Source organism: Brassica napus, unplaced genomic scaffold (genome assembly GCF_020379485.1).
Source record: "Brassica napus cultivar Da-Ae unplaced genomic scaffold, Da-Ae ScsIHWf_1082;HRSCAF=1543, whole genome shotgun sequence".
In the NCBI taxonomy this organism is placed as follows: Eukaryota; Viridiplantae; Streptophyta; class Magnoliopsida; order Brassicales; family Brassicaceae; genus Brassica; species Brassica napus.
In genome coordinates, this window is record NW_026014506.1 from 2,276 (window position 1) to 22,306 (window position 20,031).

A 20,031-nucleotide genomic window follows, 5' to 3' on the forward strand; every position below is an offset into this window, starting at 1 on the left:
CGGGTCTGATCATCATGAGACCTGTAAATTAAAAAAATATATTTAATAAATACAGAAATATATAAATTAATTTTTTTTATTAAAAAAAATCCCAAATAATTTAATCACAGAAAAAGATTTATATATATTAAATTTTTTTAATAAATATATAAAAATAGTTCTAATAAACAAAAAATAGTTTTAATAAATAAAAATGTTTAATAATTACAAAAAATAGTTTTAATAATATATATATATGAAAAATATTTTTAAATCCCAAATAATAGTATTTAATCACAAAAAAGTTTTATAGATATTTAAAATGTTTTGTAAAATCCAAAAAATCGAATTTATATAGAAATTTTTTTTGTAAAATCCAAAAAATCGAATTTATATAGAAAAATCTTTTTGTAAAATACAAAAATCGATTTTATATACAAAAATCGATTTTATAAATACAAAAAATAAAAAAATTATAAAAAATTCTAAATCAATTCAACAAAACAAATTATTCAACCAAATCACAATTCTAAACCTATTATACAACCAAATCACAATCCTAACCAATCACCCTAACAAAAATCTATCAAAACTACACAAAAACCTAACAAATAGAACCTAAGAGAGTGGGATAGGGTCCTTACATGATTTGTGTAAGAGAAGAGGGAGATCGCCGGAGATATCGTCGGATTTCAGGGGGAAATCGCCGGAGAGAAAGAGAGGAGTCGCGCAGAGGAAGAAGAGAGAAATGGGGAAGAAGAAGGGGCTCGTGGTTATAAAACCTAGGGTCCGACGGACATTATCCGTCGGAATTCCGTCGGAATTCTAATTTCAATTTTCGCGAAATATTTGCCCGGTAAAATGAAAATATTCCGAGGAAATTCCGACAGATAGTAAAATATCCGTCGGAATTTCCTCGGAATATTCCGAGGAAATACCGAGGAACTAGTGTTTGGGGTTTCAAAACATCAATTTTTTTTGCCGTATTTCATTTCTTATACAATTGTAATGCATACCATTGAGGATTCTTTGTATACATGAGCATAAACCATGAAATAACAAATTTCAAAACTAATTGAAAGTATTCCCTTTACCGTTCATTAAAAGGTATAAGTGTTTCTCTTATGTTGCGAGATTTCGTTCATACAATCGGAAAAGTGTTAATTATACGGTAAGGAACAAATTTTTGACTTCATAATGAACGTAAGACACTTAATAAGGGTTATATAGGTGTTATTCAAACGGCAAAACGTTGTTTTCGGTTTAAAAACCCTATTTCCTCGGAATTTCCTCGGATTATTCCGAGGGAACTCCGAGGAAACCCTCTTCTTCCTCGAAATTTCCTCGGAATATTCCGAGGAAATTCCGACGAACTAGTGTTTGGGGTTTCAAAACGTAATTTTTTTAAAAAAAACGCATCGATCGATGCGTTTTTGAACAAAAACAAATCGATCGATTACTAAGATGGCCCGGGCCGTAAGATTGTGATCGATCGATGAGAGTATCCCATCGATCTATCGACAATCTGAATTGTTCCTCGGAATTTCCTCGGAAAATCTTGTATGTTTTTTAAAAATGCATCGATCGATGCGTTATAGAACAAAAACGCATCGATCGATTACTAGGATGGACCGGGCCGTAAGATTGTGATCGATCGATGAGAGTATCCCATCGATCTATCGACAATCTGAATTGTTCCTCGGAATTTCCTCGGAAAATCTTGTATGTTTTTTTAAAAATGCATCGATCGATGCGTTATAGAACAAAAACGCATCGATCGATTACTAGGATGGACCGGGCCGTAAGATTGTGATCGATCGATGAGAGTAACCCATCGATCTATCGACAATCTGAATTGTTCCTCGGAATTTCCTCGGAAAATCTTGTATGTTTTTTTAAAAATGCATCGATCGATGCGTTATAGAACAAAAACGCATCGATCGATTACTAGGATGGACCGGGCCGTAAGATTGTGATCGATCGATGAGAGTATCCCATCGATCGATCGACAATCTGAATTGTTCCTCGGAATTTCCTCGGAAAATCTTGTATGTTTTTTTAAAAACGCATCGATCGATGCGTTATAGAACAAAAACGCATCGATCGATTACCAAGATGGCCCGGGCCGTAAGAATGTGATCGATCGATGCGTTATAGAAAAAAAACGCATCGATCGATGCGTGTTCGGAAAACAGAATTATAAGGCAAAACCCGACCTTTTTTGGATCTAAACCTTAGAACTCTCATCCCCTCCGATTTCCCCTATAATTCGCCCCCCCCCCTTTCTCTCTCTATAATCATCCGATTTGAACAATTTTGGGCTCTATTCCACTTGATTTTTCGAGCTCTACCTGATTCCTACACTCGTCTTCACCCTAAGACAGGTATACTCCGCGAATCTCCACATTCTGAAATCGTGTTCTTGAGCAATTTTTGGGTTTTGTGAATTTCTTATTTCCGTGTTGATTCCTTGATCAAATATGCATGAAACAGATGTTTAAACATGGAATAGAACACAATTGTCTGTGATCAACGAGTTTGGAACATGATTTGAGATGATTTAGGGATAGAGAATTTTTTTCAATTTCGTTTTTTTTTATCACAACTCGATTTCGCTTTTCATTTTCATGTTGCTTTGAGTTCTTAATTGATTATAACCATGTTGAGAGCAATGATTCTATTTTGTAGAGAATGAAGCGCACGAAAACATCAGCAAAGAAAAACACACAAGAAGAGGGTTCGTCACAGCTGGAGAAGCAAAGGCCAAAGAAGTGGGATAAGTCTGATACCACCCACTACAACAACATGAAGAAGGTAGCCGTTCCGGCTACACAACTAGCATGTCCTGAGACGATGACAATATTGGGAATCAAAGCAGACATTGAAGGACTGTTCCAGAACATGGGTCTAGGCCAACTATGCAACCTCAAGGAACCCACTTATCCGGAGTTGGTACGCCAGTTCATAGCATCCGCATACGTCACCCGTCCCGATGATAGCCATCAGGAAGGTTTTCTGGCATTCGTAGTGCAGAAAGTATACTATGAGGTATCTTTCACAGACCTCTGCGGACTATTTGGATTGAGTGCGGGGGAGAGGACATATGGTCTTTATTGGACTTCAGAGCTGTTGAACTTCTGGGAAACGATTGGCACAGGGGTTTATAGATCTTCTCAGGCAAAGGAGTCACTTATCCGGAGCCCAGTACTGAGATATGCGACACGCCTCATTGGCTCATTGCTATACGGGACAACCACAGCCGCATCAGTCACGCAATGGGAGTTGTGCCTCCTGTACCAAGGTGTGAGGCATTTGCTACCGGCATTTGGAAACTCTACATTCCCACCTGCTACTGCCTTCAACATGGGAGCGGTGCTGGCCGCAAACTTAGCAGGATACAAGGGGAAAGTAACCAAATCCAAGAGCAATGCATGTGGATTTGGTGCAGTGATTACTCGGATCCTTAGACATGTGGGTGTAGACTGTGAGAACCAGCAGGTAGCACTGGACAGATCGAACAACATTGCTTGGAACTACCTGGATGTCATTTCTCTAGTAAGTAAGGAGTTCATAGCTGGTCCCCACTCGAGGATCGATCGGGATGGTCCTTACGTCTACGTATTCCAGGACCGAGCGAAGAAAACACTCTACTGCCACCTGCCTCAGATCGGCCTGACTGCTCTACTTTCAGAGGCTGCAGTTGAGTTCCTACCCCCTGCTACCGCACTAGTAGACAAGCCATCCTTCTTCACGCCAAAATATCAGACCAAAGGCAAGGGCGTGGTTGATGAAGAAGGACAAGATGAGGCTGCACAAGCCATTCCAGATGATTCACAACCCCATCAGCTACTCCCATCAGACTCCAGCCAGTACAAGCTGCAAGAGCTTCCACCGAACGCCACTTCGCGCCAGCAACAACATTGGAGAGATCAGAGCATAAAGACAAACAACGACATGCTACACAAGATCTGGGCTGCCATTTCACGTATCAGGCCGTGTCGTTGCCAAAAGGATGATGTAGTTCATCGGGACAACTCTCCATCCAGCTCTGGTTCGGGTTCGAGTGGTACACACAGGGTAAGAAAGAGGTCCAAGAGACCCAACGATGCAGGAACATCTGGAGCAGGAGACGAGGAGTAGGAGCTATCACCGGCTATTTTATTTTCTTTTCTATTCTAACGTTTTATGGTCTTATTTTCTGTTAATTTTGAACTGAGTTTTTTTTTAGGTTTCTTAATTATGAGTTCGTATTTCTTTTACATGGTTTCTTTGTTTTATTTGGTTGTGTTTTGTGTAGCTTTTAATTCGTATTCAGCTTTGCCTTGCTAGATAAACCAAATAACTATTATCCGAGGAAAGAGGTTATATCAAGTGTTCCTCGGAATTTCCTCGGTATTTCTTAAAAAAAAAAAAAATAAGTTCAATGGTAGTCTGTTTCCGAGTCATCATCACCAGATGAATCTGAATCTGGATCTTGGTGAAACTCTCCAATCACTGGTTCATCCTCTACGTGAACGACGGCTTCCTCTCCAAAGTCGGTTAAATCGACTACAAGGCCAACTCCAGCTAAATCTTCTGCTGCACTACAGTTGCCGGATGTGCTTGGTTGTAGTGGGTCTTCCAGCTCAGAACTTCCCTGAACTCGGCCTCTCGGGTTGAGTCTTGTAACAGTAACCCATGGATCATCTCTGTTCCTTACCCGGGGGTACTTGATATAACAAACCTGTAACATTTAGAAAAATTATAAATTAATACACATGATGATGAATCATTCTGAATAATTAACATTTAATTACCTGATCGGCCTGGGAAGCAAGAATGAAAGGATCATAATATTGCAGCTTTCGCCTCGAATTTACTGATGTAACACCAAATGCATCTGTTCTCACACCTCGATCTGGGGTGTTGTCGTGCCAATCACAATAGAAAACAGTACAGCGCAATCCAACCATGCCCAAATACTTGATTTCCAAAATCTCATGTATGTGTCCGTAGTATACATCATCTCCTGATGCAGAACAAACGCCAGCATCATAAGTCGTACTCGAACGTCTCCTCTTCTGAGTTGTGAATGCATATCCTCGAGTACAAAATCTCGGATATGACTTCACAACAAAGTTTGGTCCAACGACCATCTCACGTATCCAATCGTCAAATGTTTCACCTCTGGCCAAACCAGCAGACACCTATTAATAGCACATATATATATATTATATCAATAAATGTGAATTAGTATAAATATGTGATAAAATATATTTTAATTTGTTTAAAGCACTCACATAAGTAAACATCCATCCAGTAAATTCTCTCTGCTTCATTTCTTCTAGTTCGTCCTCTGTGGCGTATCTATACTCGAACCGCTTTTCTGCCATGAAAATCCTGTATATGATGACAATAATGTAATTAATTAAGATTTAAATTTCAACTTGTTAAAATAAAAATTTGTAAGCTCATTTATTTACCTCTCATATTGAAGAACGTCTTCGCAGTTGGTGAGCAAATATGTTTGCAAATGACTGCGCTCCTGCTCAGTAAGTCGACGGTCCTTTGGTTTTCCGCTAAGTCGTCCAACGTCTGTGAAAATGTCTGGAACCGTAACATGATATGTTGCCCGTTCGCCTCTATCATCATGCCGAGCAGGTCTTCTGTTTTTGGTCTGAACTTCTGCTGGAAAGTAGTACTCGGCAAAGTTTGAAGTTTCTTCATTGATCATCTGTGCGACTATAGAACCTTCCACCCTACTTAAATTTTTCACCATCTTCTTCAAATGGAACATATACCGCTCATACAGATACATCCATCTATACTGCACAGGACCACCAAGTTCCAATTCTCTTGCCAGGTGAATAACAAGATGCTCCATAACATCAAAAAATGAGGGAGGAAATATCTTCTCAAGGTTGCACTGAATCACGGCTATGTTAGTCTTCAAATTTTCAATACCTTCAAGAGTCACTGATCTCGTGCATAAATCGCGGAAGAAACCACTTATCCCTGCAATTGCTTCATGAACATTTCGTGGTAATAGTTCCTTGAAGGCGAACGGAAGGAGGCGCTGCATCATTACATGGCAATCGTGGCTTTTCAAGCCAGTAAACTTTCCTTCCTTTCTGTCGATACAGTTACGCAAATTTGATGCGTAACCGTCTGGAAATTCCACATCGTTTGAAATCCAATCAAAGAACGCATCTTTTCCCGCTGCATCAAGTCGGTATATGGGAAAAGGAGCCCTACCATTCTCATCAACATGAAGTTCTGAACGAGCACATATATCGACTAAATCCAGTCTTGACTTCAAATTATCCTTTGTTTTACCTTGAACATTAAGGATCGTGTTCATGAGATTGTCAAAAAAGTTCTTCTCAATATGCATGACATCTAAATTATGCCTTAGCAGATGATCCTCCCAGTATGGCAGATCCCAGAAAATACTTTTTTTGTGCCAGTTATGTAGTTCTCCAACAGCATCTACCGGAAAACGCTCATGTCCACCGACTTCTGGCGTCCTTTCTGCACCAAAATCTCTTAGTTGTATCTTCAAATCTTTCCCACAAATTTCCGGAGGTGGACTGTCAAACACCCTCTTGTTCTTCGTAAACAAATTCCTACTCCTACGATATGGATGATCAGGTGGTAGGAATCTCCTGTGACAGTCAAACCAACACGTTTTCCTTCCGTGCTTTAGTTGGAAAGCATCAGTGTTATCTTGACAATATGGACATGATAGCCTTCCATGCGTTGTCCATCCAGACAACATACCATATGCTGGAAAATCACTTATTGTCCACATTAGTACTGCCCGCATTTGAAAGTTTTCTTTACACGAAACATCGTATGTTTCAGCACCTTGAGCCCATAGTTGTTGCAACTCATATATTAGTGGCTGAAGAAACACATCAAGTGATCTCTTAGGATGCTCTGGTCCGGGAACGAGAATCGAGAGAAACAAAAACTCTCGTCGCAAGCACAAGTTTGGGGGGAGGTTGTATGGTGTAAGAATGACGGGCCATAGAGAATACTGTCTTCCACTCTTGCCAAACGGACTGAAACCATCAGTACATAATCCAAGGTAGACATTTCTTCTCTCATACGCAAAGTCGGGATACTTTGATTGGAAATGCTTCCACGCTTTTGCATCTGAAGGATGTCTGATCTCACCATCTGTTGAGTGCTCCGCATGCCATCTCATTGGTTGCGCTGTGCGTTCAGACAGATACAACCTCTGCAACCTTTCCGTCAAAGGTAAATACCACATCCTTTTATATGGCACTGGAACTCTTCCACTCGTATCTTTATAACGAGGCTTTCCACAAAATTTGCATGTAACCCGCTGTTCATCCGCCCTCCAATAAATCATGCAGTTGTCGCTGCATACATCTATTACCTGATACGATAAACCAAGACCAGCTACGAGTTTCTGAACCTCGTAGTATGAACCAGGAGCTACATTATCCTCGGGTAGAATACCTTTTACAAAATCAGCAATCGCATCCACACAGTCTTCAGCCAAATTATAATCTGTTTTAATGCCCATCAATCTTGTAGCAGATGATAAAGCTGAATGACCATCTCTGCAACCTTCGTACAATGGTTGCTTTCCAGCATCCAACATATCATAAAATCTCCTAGCTTCTGCATTGGGTAAATCTTCCCCTCTAAAATGATCATTTACCATCTGCTCAGTACCTACACCATAATCTACATCCGTTCTAATTGGTTCTTCTAATCTAACCGCTGGCTGAGGTTCACTAGTACTACCATGTTCATAATCAGTTTCCCCATGATGATACCAAATTTTGTAACTTCGTGTAAACCCACTCAAATATAGATGAGTCCAAACATCCCACTCTTTAATAACCTTTCTATTTTTACAATTAGAGCAAGGACATCTTAACATACCTGTTTTTGCTTCCGGTTGTCGGTGAACTAACCCCATGAATTCAGTTATACCTCGTTGGTATTCTTCCGTAAGCAATCTCGTGTTCGGATCCAAATGAGGTCGATCGATCCAAGAACGAAAATAATTTGAAGAAGACATATTTTTTATGAATCAAATTCGTGTGTAAATAGAGTAAGAGGGAGGATGAAGATATGAAGTGAATGAAGAGGAAGAGGAGTGCTTGTATTTATAGTTTAAATCCTGCCGACATACCGAGGAAATTCCGACGGAATTCCGACGGACAAAACTAGTTCGTCGGAATTTCCTCGGAATTTTGTAAAATCCCCCAACGGCTCTCCAACGGCTATAATATGTCCTCGGAATTCATCGGTTTTTTCCGAGGAACACAGTTTTCCTCGGAATTTCCTCGGAATATTCCGACGGACTGTAGTTTCCTCGGAATTCCGTCGGTATATTCCGAGGAAATTCCGAGGAAATTCCGAGGAAACCCAATTTTGTGTTTCCTCGGAAATTCCTCGGTATATTCCGAGGATTTCATTTTCCGTCGGAATGTCCGTCAGAATATCGCTGTTTTCTTGTAGTGGTAGTTTGAGGGAATGATCATTCCATTTCTCTACAAGCGTCTTAAGAAGAACAAGACTAGCTTCTAGCCTTCTAGATTGTCTTTGGATATTTTGTACCAGTGGAACAGCCTGCTTCCACTGAGGTTTACTACGCAGTAGCAATGCTAACACAGAAAATATCGAGATATTAGAATACTGAGAAAGTCCTTCACCCTGCCCACTACAAAGTTAGACACTGTGTCGTCTGAAGGTAGAGAGTCAAAGAAAGCCATAAATCTCCACACGTTCGGCAATTAATCTCGGTCGAGTGAAGCTATAACATGTGGAAAATCGATAGCTTCGGGAAAAGATGCTTCCGGCTCCTTCTCTCTCATTCGCGCGTACACGATGATGGGAAATTAGAAACCCTAGGGGGATCCGTCATCTGATTACCGTCCAATCCATCGACGCCATACTGCATTCCGACCTTATGTCCAGCAAATTCTCCTCCTTCCAACTTCGGAAACGCTTAGAATCCGCCGTCAATGGCTTAGCCTGCTGCTTTGCCTAGAAAACATTTGCTAGATACAGATTTATCCAGACCCAAGAATGGAAGTGTACCAAAACCAAAATAACCAAAACTGAAACCAAACCAAGAATCGACTGGACATTCAAAATTTTAAAATACATACTATATACTTAAAAATATCAATATATTTAGTTTTTAAGTAACTAAATATCATAAAAATACTATTTACAAACTGTAATACTCAAAAATTCCAATTACACGAAATATTTAAAATCATCTTAATTAACTGACATTTTTATCTGAACAACGCGAATTGTTGTATATTTAACTTTAAAAAAATTGAATTATCTGACGTTTTTATCCATATTATCCAAAGTTACACAAAAAGTTGGAACCGAACCGGAGCCATATTAGACCCGAATCTTTTTTTAGATATTAACTGATTCCTAACTTTACTATAGAACCGATGCAAAATTCAAGTACAATATAATCTCTTTAAATTAATACTCTATAAATTAATATACACTAAAAATCTTTATAAAATAATATAATTTTATAGTCCCAAATTGAATTTTTGGTTCAATTAGTATATCGATAAATTAATATCTCTATAAATTAATAAAAAAAATTATAGTTTTGGTGTAGTCCCAACATTATTAATTTATAGAGGTTTCACTGTACAAGAAACTAACAGCTTTTTAATAAAAGTATAGTAAAATTAGTGGGTCTCAAATCCTTTAAATATTTTTGATAAATCATTTTAATTTATATAAAGTACCTTTGCACATTTTGCAATTCATATATCTGTTGCAAGAAAGAATTAAAGGATGCTTGAAAATTATTCCTCAGCTAAACTGCATGTGAAGAATATGATGATTCAGGATCATACTTAGTTGAGGAGAACCAAATCAAGGTAGGTTATAATCATGAACATTAACTTCAATAAATTGAAAACCCCATATCTCAGACAAAGCAAAATTAATACAAGATCCTAATCAGATTTGGAAGGATCGAAGATTTGACCAACAAACATAACAATTCCGGTTCTGTCTTCTCTAATCATGAAAAGAAATGGATGATCTGCCACGAAATCTATCATCTTCCGTACAATTGGTCTGCAGCCGCCAGTAGATTTCCGCAGGGCAGTAGCAGCCGCAGCTTCAGTACCTACCTCATCGATTTCAATGAAAGCTTTTTGGTACAATGACACATTTAGCTCAAAATCATCAAAAGCCTTTGAAGCTTCAAACCCAAAATTGATCTTAAATTTTGGAATTCTGAATTCGCCAACTCTATCTTTGTATCTCGGTATGTGAGAGTCCAAAAATCCATGAGTAGATGTCAATCTCTTCAAAAGATTATCCAGTCCATCTCTCTTGTCAGGTAGATAGAAGTACATTGAGAATTTGCGGTCGGCATCATCACGGCCTTGTTGATAATCGAGCCTCAGGACCTTGAAATCATCATAAGCCTTTACATATTGGTTATTATGGCTGCTCATGAAAGGCACAGAGACTGATTCTCCATTGACAAGGTGAAATGGTTTGTTTTTAGTCAAATAACTATCAAACTTCTTTTCCCAAGATCCTTTGAAGTACAATGCATTTCCATAAATCCATTCGGTTTGGCTTGTCACGGATCCTTGAGGAAGAAGGTCTTTGATGAGATTATTTGTGTGCCGTAAAGCCCATGCATTGACCTCCATACGCACTATTTCCGCCTTCAAAACAGCAAAATCATCAATCATTAACAAAAAAAGAAGTATATATATAGCTATAAAATTATCAAAAAGAAAAGGATGCCTAGAAAATCCCGAGATAAAAATTTAACAAAAAATTAAAATCATTAACCGGACCGAGATTATGTTCCAGTAATAAACGACTGAGATATGTTTCAGTGATAATCAAAACGCTAGACAATCCCAAAAATAATAAATAGTAAAAGTACCTTGGTATTGGTACTGAAGTCAACTTGAGCGAACTCAGCTTTGAAGAAATTTACTATGAGATCCTGCCACGAGGAATCAACCGAGAGTGATTGATCGATCCAGACTCCATTAAGTGCTGCGATTTTAGGTCCACCGCTCGCACTGCCGTCTGCTAGAACCACAGAACAGATCTCACCAAACACAGCGTTGAGCTCTTCGGTTGAGGAAGAGCTAAGAAAGGAGAGGATGAAGGATCTTAGTGTTTTGGCTTCTCGCCTATTAGCCGCCATGGTGAGCACCGCGTTTATTGATACCGGAGAGAAAACCAAGTTAGAGTTTTTGGCTAGGGTTGAAATTACTTTCCCCGCAAGGAACATTGCTACGTCGTTTTGCTTCTTCATCGCTTCTGCCAAATCAATCTTTGATAGGGAAGGACTTGGGGTTACTTGTGATTCACAAAGTTTTTGTTTCTTCTTTGGATTTGTCTCTTGGATAGAGAGATCTGCGACTTGTGATTTACCAACTTTTTCTTTCATCTTGATGTTATCCATCACCGTCTTTGGGGGTTTCGTTTATTTTGTGTGAGCACACATACATGCATATATATACTACTTCTATCTAGGAGTCTAGGACTAAGGTCGGCGTATAGTCGGTTTAGCTCTTTTTTCTTAAGGAAAAAAAAAATCAAAGGAATATTTTCTGCATTAAAACATATATGAATAACGTGAGAAATTTGGAAACATGTCGCGTTATCAATATATATAGAAGTTTTTTTGGTTAAAAGAAAAACTTCTATAACGTCACAAGTTAATTTAATTTTCCTTTTAATTTAATATCTAGTAAACCTTTTAATTTAACTTGCCTTTTCTTACAGAATCCCATAAATAAGAAAAGGAAATATTTATAAATATAAACATATAGATTCTTATATATAAACGAATTATGATATTATTCATTTTATTTTCTCAAAACAACACATAAAAAAAATATCTAGAAATTGTAAAGATATACATATATAGACACACACACACACACACACATATATATATATATATATAACATAACTTGACAAAACAAATTGAAAATCTAAAATAAGTTAGACATTATTTTCTGAAACTAATAATAATAATAATTTTATAATAAATATATTATTGATCAAATGATTAATACGAAAATAATTTTAAAAAACAGCTTATCTAATATCAAACTTTTCAACAAAATTAATTACATAGATAACCTTAATGAACTAAAATTATACCTAAATGTCATTAGTGATAAATGTTTTTATTTCCTTTTTAATAAAACTTTAATTAGTTTTTAATGTAAAATTACTTTTTTACAAAAGCACTTTAAAAATAAAATTAAATATTTATAAAATATAAAAACATACAGAATATTCCATATGTGAATGAATTTTATTTTTATTATATTGAAAAGTATCATTTTAATTTTTAGTTTTTTCATCAAATTATATGTTCGCTTATACTACTGCTATATAAATATCGAAGAGAAAATTTTGAATACATTATTCATAACCTCTTTTCATAAGAGGAATTCAAAATCACTTATATATGTATTGTTTTTTTTTCCTGTAATCAAACCCAATATCGTTCAACCAAAAAAAAATAAAAATAAGAATAATCCGGTCTGAGCCTATTCTAGATAGCCTTCAACCGAATGAACATTTCGCTAAACTGAACTGATTAGATCCAATAAGAAACAAACCAGACTGGAGTATGGTAAAACCGGTCCTAAGCTGGAGAACATTTAAAAGGATTGAAGATTTGACCAACAAACAAAACAGTTCCGGTTTTGTCTTCTCTAATCAGGAAAAGAAAAGGATGATCTGCCACAAAATCTATCATTTTCGGTACAATACCATTGGAGGTACAATAACCTAGTCGAGCAGAAACAGCCACAACTTCAGTACCTTCTTCGTCAATTTCGACACAAGCTTTTTGGTACAATGACATTTCGTGCTTCCAATCACCAAAAACCTTTGAAGCTTCAAACCCGAACTCAATCTTGAACTTTGGGATTCTAAAATCACCAACTATAACTCTCTCTAATGGAATGTGACGGTCCAAGAATCCATGAGTAGATGCCATTTTCTCTAAAAGATTATGCAATCCATCTTTCTTGTCGGGTAGATAGAAGTACATTGAGAATTTTCGGTTGGTATTATCGTCACCTCCTTGTCGGTATGGTAGTCCTAGGACCTTGAAACCATCGTAAGCCTCAATGTATTGTCTTTGACCGCTTGTCATGAAAGGCACACGTACATATTTGCCGTTGAGAAGGTAAAAGTCATTGTATTTCGTCAAGGACTTGTTGAACTTATGTTGCCAGACTCCTTTAAAGTACAATGCGTTTCCATAAATTTGAGTCGTTAGGCATGTAACGGATCCAAGAGGAAGAAGATTTTCGATGAGACCGTTGGTGTGATGCGAAGCCCATTTATTAACATCCATACGGATTTCTTCAGCCTAACATAATAATTAAAAAAAAAACATTATAGCAAAGATAGTTGGATAACTTGAAGATATCTACAGGCAGTGCCTGAACATTGATGGGCCCCAAGCCAAAAATTAATATGTTAATAAACACTAAAAAGATAGGAAGAAGGAATGTTCGAACCTGTGACACTACGATAATGATAAAAACATGTAACAACCACTAGACTATAGTAGAATACTTAAGAAGTTTTGGCCCCTAAAATAATTAATATCAAAAAGATCCCAAACTCATGCTTGATTTGCCTGCATCCAGTGCCTGCATCCAGGCATGGCCCTGGATATCTAATATCTAACATTATTTTGAAGGTTCTTACAATTTACTACAGATATCTCCAAAAAGTTATCGTGTAAATTATTTCTCAAAGAAAAATATCAATATAAATATGTATTATTGTAATTTTACAATAAAAAAAAACTAATCTCATAAACAAACTCATGTTCACTAAAAATCAATCTAAATTAAACTCGATTATTAAATTAGTCTAAAAACAAAGTCGTGATCATGAATCTTGAGTTGAGTTGGCTAGTTCATAAGTTATATGGTTCATTTTGACGGCCCTAATCTATAATATAATGAGGCAGTTGCCTCATTTTTGTGTCGCCATGTCAGCGGTATGTGAGTCTCACTTTAAAAAAGTGTGAAAAATGTCAAGTCTGTGGCTCGAACCCGGGTTATTGACATATAAACACCAACATTTATACCACTAAACTAAATGATACTTTATACATTGATGGCCGGAACTAATATATATTTATAATAGGAGAGTTTACTCTCTCCTTAAGTTGTACACGTATGCATTTTATAAAGACTATGGGGTCCATGATTCTTGGTTTGGTTTAGTAATTCTATTCTCGCGTTTGGTTTTTAAATTATATGGTATGATTTAAGTTTTCCCGTTCAATTAATGTTTTATTATGTTACTAAACACAGCGTTTTGTCGATTAGGGGTTTTTTAAATGTTCTTCGTCTCTTTACCTTTGCCGTCTCCGTTCAGCTTCTCTGCAAACACCAAACATTAATCTTCCCTATTGTTCAACGTATGTCTCTTGATTTACCAATTAATGTTTTCGTCATTTAATTCAGAAGCGATGTCGATCTCTCCGTTTCCTTCACGCCAAACCTATAAATTATAGATGAATCTTCAGAACCTCTGTTAGTTAATCTTCTTTATCAAGCGTTCATTGTTGCTCGACTTCCCCCGTTTTTGGAACTCGAAAAACATCAAGAAGCATGGTGAATTCATGGGAAGCACTCTACTCAGGTATTGTATCGACAAAAAATTAAGAGATTATTTACTTTCATTTTTTTTTTGCTATATGTTTCAGATTGTCTCTCATCACACTGCAGGGAATTATATGAAGTCAAAGAAGGCAAATAAGAAGTTTGAATTCAAGGTGTTCACCGAGACCGGTCTGATTACAGATGGTACACAACAAAGTAAGCGTACAAGTCTGATTTTTTTTTATGAATTAGAATTTCAAGAAGAAAACATCAAAAAGAAACATAAAAATTTTATCTGATTAATTTTCTATATTATAGGTTCAAGATAGATGACAGTGACCTTAAGAATAAAGGAGGCAAGCCTACTGTTAGAGTTTCTAACGTTGGCCACGCATTGCATGTCTGGCTCAATGGAGAATACCATGGTAAGATTGAGAAGCTACAACATTTAGATGTTATGTTTAGAGAACTGGAATAATTAATGAATTTGTTCAGGAAACGGACATGGTAGCCATGATGAGAAGAGCCCATGGTCATTGTCAGGACCCTGCTTCTGTTACTTTCTCTGTGCTAAGCCTAGCGATGCATTTCCATGGCTGGCTCTCCTTTATTATTACACTATACTATAAGTTTCCTCTCAAACAAGATAGGACGGGTTACTATGAATATGTTGGTTTCTGTCCATGAACTCTTGGTTCTGGAATGCAGTTTTCCACACTCGATAATCATCTACACATTACTTTTATCATCCTCAATCTTCTGGTGATCTGTCTCTATGAATTCTCAGGGATGTTGACATCACAAAGAGGTTGGACTACTCATCTGCAATAGCCGTTCTCGGATTCTCACTCATCGTATCCATCCTAAGAACCTTTGATGTTCGGGTGGAGGCTGCAAGAGTCATGGTATCCGCTCCATTACTAGCTTTAGTCACCACCCACGTACTGTACATTAACTTCTACAAACTTGATTATGGTATACAGAGAACTCTTTCCCCTATCTGAAACCAGTTCCATTTTTTTCTCCACATTCTCTGTGAGTTCAATGTTGTTTACAGGTTGGAACATGATTGTGTGTGTGGCCATGGGAGTCGCTCAGCTTTTCCTATGGGCAAGATGGGCTGTTTCTAGGCATCCTTCTAATTGGAAACTGTGGGTGGTTGTGATAGCTTCAGGTTTAGCTATGCTTTTAGAGATATATGACTTCCCTCCGTATGGAGGCTACTTCGATGTTCACTCTATTTGGCACCTCGCCACAGTTCCTCTAACCATTCTCTGGTGGAGCTTTATTAGAGACGATGATGAGTTCAGAACTTCCAGTCTTCTCAAGAAATCTAAGACAAAAGCGAAGTAAGTTTACTTACAGATGCAGAGGTTTCTTGAGCTTTTTCAATGTTTTTTATTTGACTTGGCCTTGCTTTTGGTCAATTGAGTCTTAAGACTTTTGTCAATCTTTTTGGAGTCTTAAGATTTTTGTTAATATTATGAGAAAATCTTGTGATCTATATATGATTGTGTTAATATAATTTGATTTTACATAAATTGTGTGAATTGTAGGGTTTAATTTAGTTAAACAAAATTAGCTTTAATGACCATTCATACAAAATCTAAAGTATTTCAATAATTTCATGACACCATATTAACCATCGCGCAAAGTCACTTAAAACAATTGCAGCAAGGAACCACAAATCGAAAGCCTTGGTCAGTTTATATACATTTATTCATGTTTGATACAATAATGTTCCATATCATTGGGTTGAATTAATAACTGGAAACCTAGAAGCTCTCCCGACGATGAAAAATAAAACGACCTAACGGTTGAGTTAGAAACAGAGAAAACTAATGTTCCAAGGCCCACCAAATTTCAAATCTAAACAATTTAAACCCAATTTATTTTCTTGAAACATAAAGCTATACCAATTTCTTTTTTTGGTCTGCGATTGATTTTTTTTTCAAAAACCACAAAACCATTTTTATTAAAAAAATATCGCAAAAACTCTATACTAAATAGTTATATAACAATTTAAATATATACATATCTTCACTTATTACTTTAATTTTACAAAAAAGACTACATTTGAGAAGTTTCACAATAAAATCCGTGTAAACTAAGAAAACTATATTATTTACTGTACATATACATTTAAAAAATTTAAACCCTTTTCCGTACACTATTTTAACCGTAACTTAACAACTACAAAAGTTCGGTTATCTTTGATCATTTTTATGCTAGAGGTCAATCAAATCTATACCAATATAAGATTAAAAAAATAACAACGAAATGAATACTATGGTCATTGTTAGATCTACCAAATGAACATGTATAACTTTCGATCCTCCATTCGTAGACAATTATAGACAACATGACAAAATTAACTTTTATCAAAAAACAAACAATACAATTACATGCACAAAACAACACAATGCATCGACAACTTACCCAGCCCCGCGCAAGCGCGGGGGCTAAACCCGTAGTTTAATTAATTAGAAAGTGATGAAAACAGAAAACATACTATTCTTGCTGCATATAGAAGTACTAGTATATTACCCTGTGCTATGCACAGATCAATTTTTGTTTGCATCTATAAATTATCTCTTTTCTCCTAAATTTCAATGTTTTTTTTATGAAACAGATTTTATTCGATTAAAATTGTTTCACTCATATTTTCTGGAGCTGGATAACACACGCATCTAAAATTAGAAATTGCTGCGTCCAAACAAAGAAATTGGAAGCATCAAAACAACTATTGTTGGGGTCAAAAACAGTTACAACGAAGTTAACGTCCAAATCCCCGAAGAAGAAAAACGTAGAAAACTTCTTCGACAAATACTTTTTCTAAATAGTTTCTTCTTTACGAAAAACCTTTGCGGAAGAAACGCGGATCATCGGACAAGAGCTCGAGAAGGATCGTTACGCAGCGACCAAACACATGCTCCGCTCGGTCGCTACGTAGCGACCGAGTTCGAGCCAAAGCTCAGTCGCTACGTAGCGACCAAACGTCCATTCCGCTCGGTCGCTACGTAGCGACCAAGCTCGAACCAAAAGTCCGGTCGCTACGTAGCGACCGACCTCTTCCGAAACGTCGATATGACATCAGTCCATGCATTCTTGTCTACCCTTCGATGCTATCTCCCGACTACCGTAGCGTACCCATCTCACGTTCCCCGCCATTTTTAAGTTATCAATCAAACTTTACCGTAAAAACAGTGGAAAGTTCATTCTTTATCGAAAGAAGCCGTAATAAACGTTTCGAGTCGAAAGACGGCCCAAAGGGACCTAAGACGTGACTCGAGGCCCAACTTACGATTTCTTAACCAACAGCCCATGAACCACATGTCGGTTTACGCTTGGTTCGCAAGGGAAGATAAATGTCAAGTTTCCGCGGATAAATACGAAATTTGGAAGATAATTACGAATATCGGAAAAAATGGAATATCTCCATTTTTATGCTATGGCGGCTTAAGGGCAGAAGAGGAAGAGCGTAAACCGACCTTGGAGACAGTATATAAGGGATCCTAGGCGAGAGGCATGGGAGGGACTTTTTCAGAGAAAACTTAGCACTTAGAGCAATTAGGCAACTTTCCGTTTTTGTTATTTCGAGCTGCGACTCAATTAGGTTTAGCCGTCATAGGGTTGCTAGAACTAGGAATCTCGCCGACAGCTCTCGAGCTCAGGCTTATACCTTGTTGTAAACGCTCATACGCAAATTCGGAATAAGACTTCTCTTTGCTCTCTTCTTACGATTTTTATACTTCTTCGTTGTCATTATTGTGTTCTGATTTGCTTGGCGTGTGGTATTAGCAGATATCCGGGACCTCTGGGAAATTAGGGTTTTCCTAGTTTCCTTATTTAAACGGAAATCGACAGTGCAAATTTCGGTGTGGCATCAGGGGAATTCCTCGGCTACCTAGTCACATTCCGTGGCATCGAGGCTAATCCAAAATAGATCAACGCACTGATCGAGATGGCTTCGCCGAAGAATAAGCGGGAAGTCCAGAGGTTGACCGGTAGAGTCGCAGCCCTTAACCGTTTTATTTCGCGATCAACAGACAAGTGCCTGCCTTTCTATGATGTCTTACGGGGAAATAAAAAATTTGAATGGTCAGAAGAATACGAAAACGCTTTCCAACAGCTGAAGCGGTATTTGGCTTCCCCCCAGTCCTTGCAAAACCAGTGGAGGGGGAACCTTTGTTCTTGCACATCGTTGTATCAGCAACAGCTGTGAGCGGCGTGCTAATGAGGGAAGAACGCGGTGAACAGAAACCTATTTTCTATATCAGCAAAACCTTGCTGGATGCCGAATCTAGATACCTGTTAATGGAAAAATTAGCATGCGCGGTCGTAACATCGGCCCGAAAACTAAGACCATATTTCCAATCCCACACGATCGTCGTCCTCATGACTTTTCCCCTACGAACGATCCTGCACAGCCCGAGTCAATCGGGCAGATTAGCCAAATGGGCGGTAGAACTGAGCGAATACGATATCGAGTACCGACCGAGAACAAGAGCAAAGTCACAAGTGCTTGCGGACTTCTTGGTCGAATTACCGACAGAGACCATAACCAACGAGGAACCAAATTCCACTTGGCTCCTTCACGTCGACGGATCCTCGTCCAAGCAGGGATCAGGCGTCGGAATTCGCCTCACATCTCCAACGAATGAGATCTTAGAGAAATCATTTAGGCTGGAATTCCACGCCTCAAACAACGAAGCCGAATACGAAGCACTCGTCGCAGGACTGCGTTTGGCTCACGGCTTGAAGATACGAAACGTCCACGCTTACTGCGATTCCCAGTTAGTGGCAAGTCAGTACAGCGGAGAGTATGAGGCCAGGGACGAACGGATGGATGCGTACCTCAAACTGGTCCGAAAACTAGCTCAAAAGTTTGACTGTTTTGCCCTCACAAGAATTCCCCGTTCCGAAAACATCCAGACAGATGCTCTCGCGGTCTTAGCATCAAGTTCTGATCCAGGACTTAAAAAGGTGATTCCGGTCGAGTTCATCGAACACCCGAGCATCGGACCACCCGAGCATCGGACCACCAATCGTCGTCAACCTCATAGAAGGTCAAGATGACGAAGAAGAAGAAGTGGCAATACAACCTTAATCAGAGCAATCTGATTACGGCTGTGATACCCCGTGGCTGTAGAAAATTCAAGACTACATTATCGACGGACGCCTGCCCACCGAGAAATGGGCAGCCCGCAAATTCCGAACACAGGCCGCGCGCTACGTAATAGTAGATGGAAAAATATACAAATGGAGATGCTCCAGACCACTTATGACGTGCCTGGAAGGGAAAGAAGCGAAAAAAGTGATGGAAGAAGTACATTTTGGGTCCTGCGGCAATCATTCCAGCGGAATATCACTGGCAGTAAAAATCAAACGTCATGGATACTACTGGCCAACGATG

General features: G+C 38.1%; 3 protein-coding genes across 3 annotated transcripts; 1 reads left to right on the forward strand and 2 right to left on the reverse strand.

Annotated features, from left to right (window-relative positions):
- Positions 1-9,800: 9,800 nt before the first annotated feature.
- On the reverse strand, positions 9,801-11,828 carry LOC125595703 (serpin-Z2-like). Its single transcript, XM_048771267.1, has 2 exons — positions 10,898-11,828; positions 9,801-10,670 (listed from the first exon to the last, which is right to left on the reverse strand). The coding sequence occupies exons 1-2, from the start codon at positions 11,426-11,428 to the stop codon at positions 9,942-9,944; spliced, it is 1,260 nt and encodes a 419-aa protein (XP_048627224.1). The 5' UTR covers positions 11,429-11,828; the 3' UTR covers positions 9,801-9,941.
- Positions 11,829-12,507: 679 nt separating this feature from the next.
- Positions 12,508-13,741, reverse strand: LOC125595704 (serpin-Z2). The gene has a single exon (XM_048771268.1). The coding sequence runs from the start codon at positions 13,346-13,348 to the stop codon at positions 12,629-12,631; it is 720 nt and encodes a 239-aa protein (XP_048627225.1). The 5' UTR covers positions 13,349-13,741; the 3' UTR covers positions 12,508-12,628.
- An 894-nt stretch (positions 13,742-14,635) lies between these two features.
- LOC106406200 (post-GPI attachment to proteins factor 3-like) lies at positions 14,636-15,968 on the forward strand. The gene is made up of 5 exons (XM_048771266.1): positions 14,636-14,655; positions 14,934-15,040; positions 15,111-15,147; positions 15,403-15,590; positions 15,673-15,968. Exons 1-5 carry the CDS (start codon positions 14,636-14,638, stop codon positions 15,966-15,968), a joined length of 648 nt encoding a protein of 215 aa, XP_048627223.1.
- Positions 15,969-20,031: the final 4,063 nt, after the last annotated feature.

What these genes read in the sequence shown, in the direction of transcription:
- LOC125595703 (XM_048771267.1), bottom strand. Translation starts at nt 11,428, where the DNA reads ATGGATAACATCAAGATGAAAGAAAAAGTTGGTAAATCACAAGTCGCA. An exon ending in ACTTCAGTACCAATACCAAG is followed by an intron (nt 10,671 to 10,897) that starts GTACTTTTACTA and finishes GCTGTTTTGAAG; the next exon opens with GCGGAAATAGTGCGTATGGA.
- LOC125595704 (XM_048771268.1), bottom strand. Translation starts at nt 13,348, where the DNA reads ATGGATGTTAATAAATGGGCTTCGCATCACACCAACGGTCTCATCGAA.
- LOC106406200 (XM_048771266.1), top strand. Translation starts at nt 14,636, where the DNA reads ATGGGAAGCACTCTACTCAG. An exon ending in ATGGGAAGCACTCTACTCAG is followed by an intron (nt 14,656 to 14,933) that starts GTATTGTATCGA and finishes TCTATATTATAG; the next exon opens with GTTCAAGATAGATGACAGTG. An exon ending in GCTCAATGGAGAATACCATG is followed by an intron (nt 15,041 to 15,110) that starts GTAAGATTGAGA and finishes GAATTTGTTCAG; the next exon opens with GAAACGGACATGGTAGCCAT.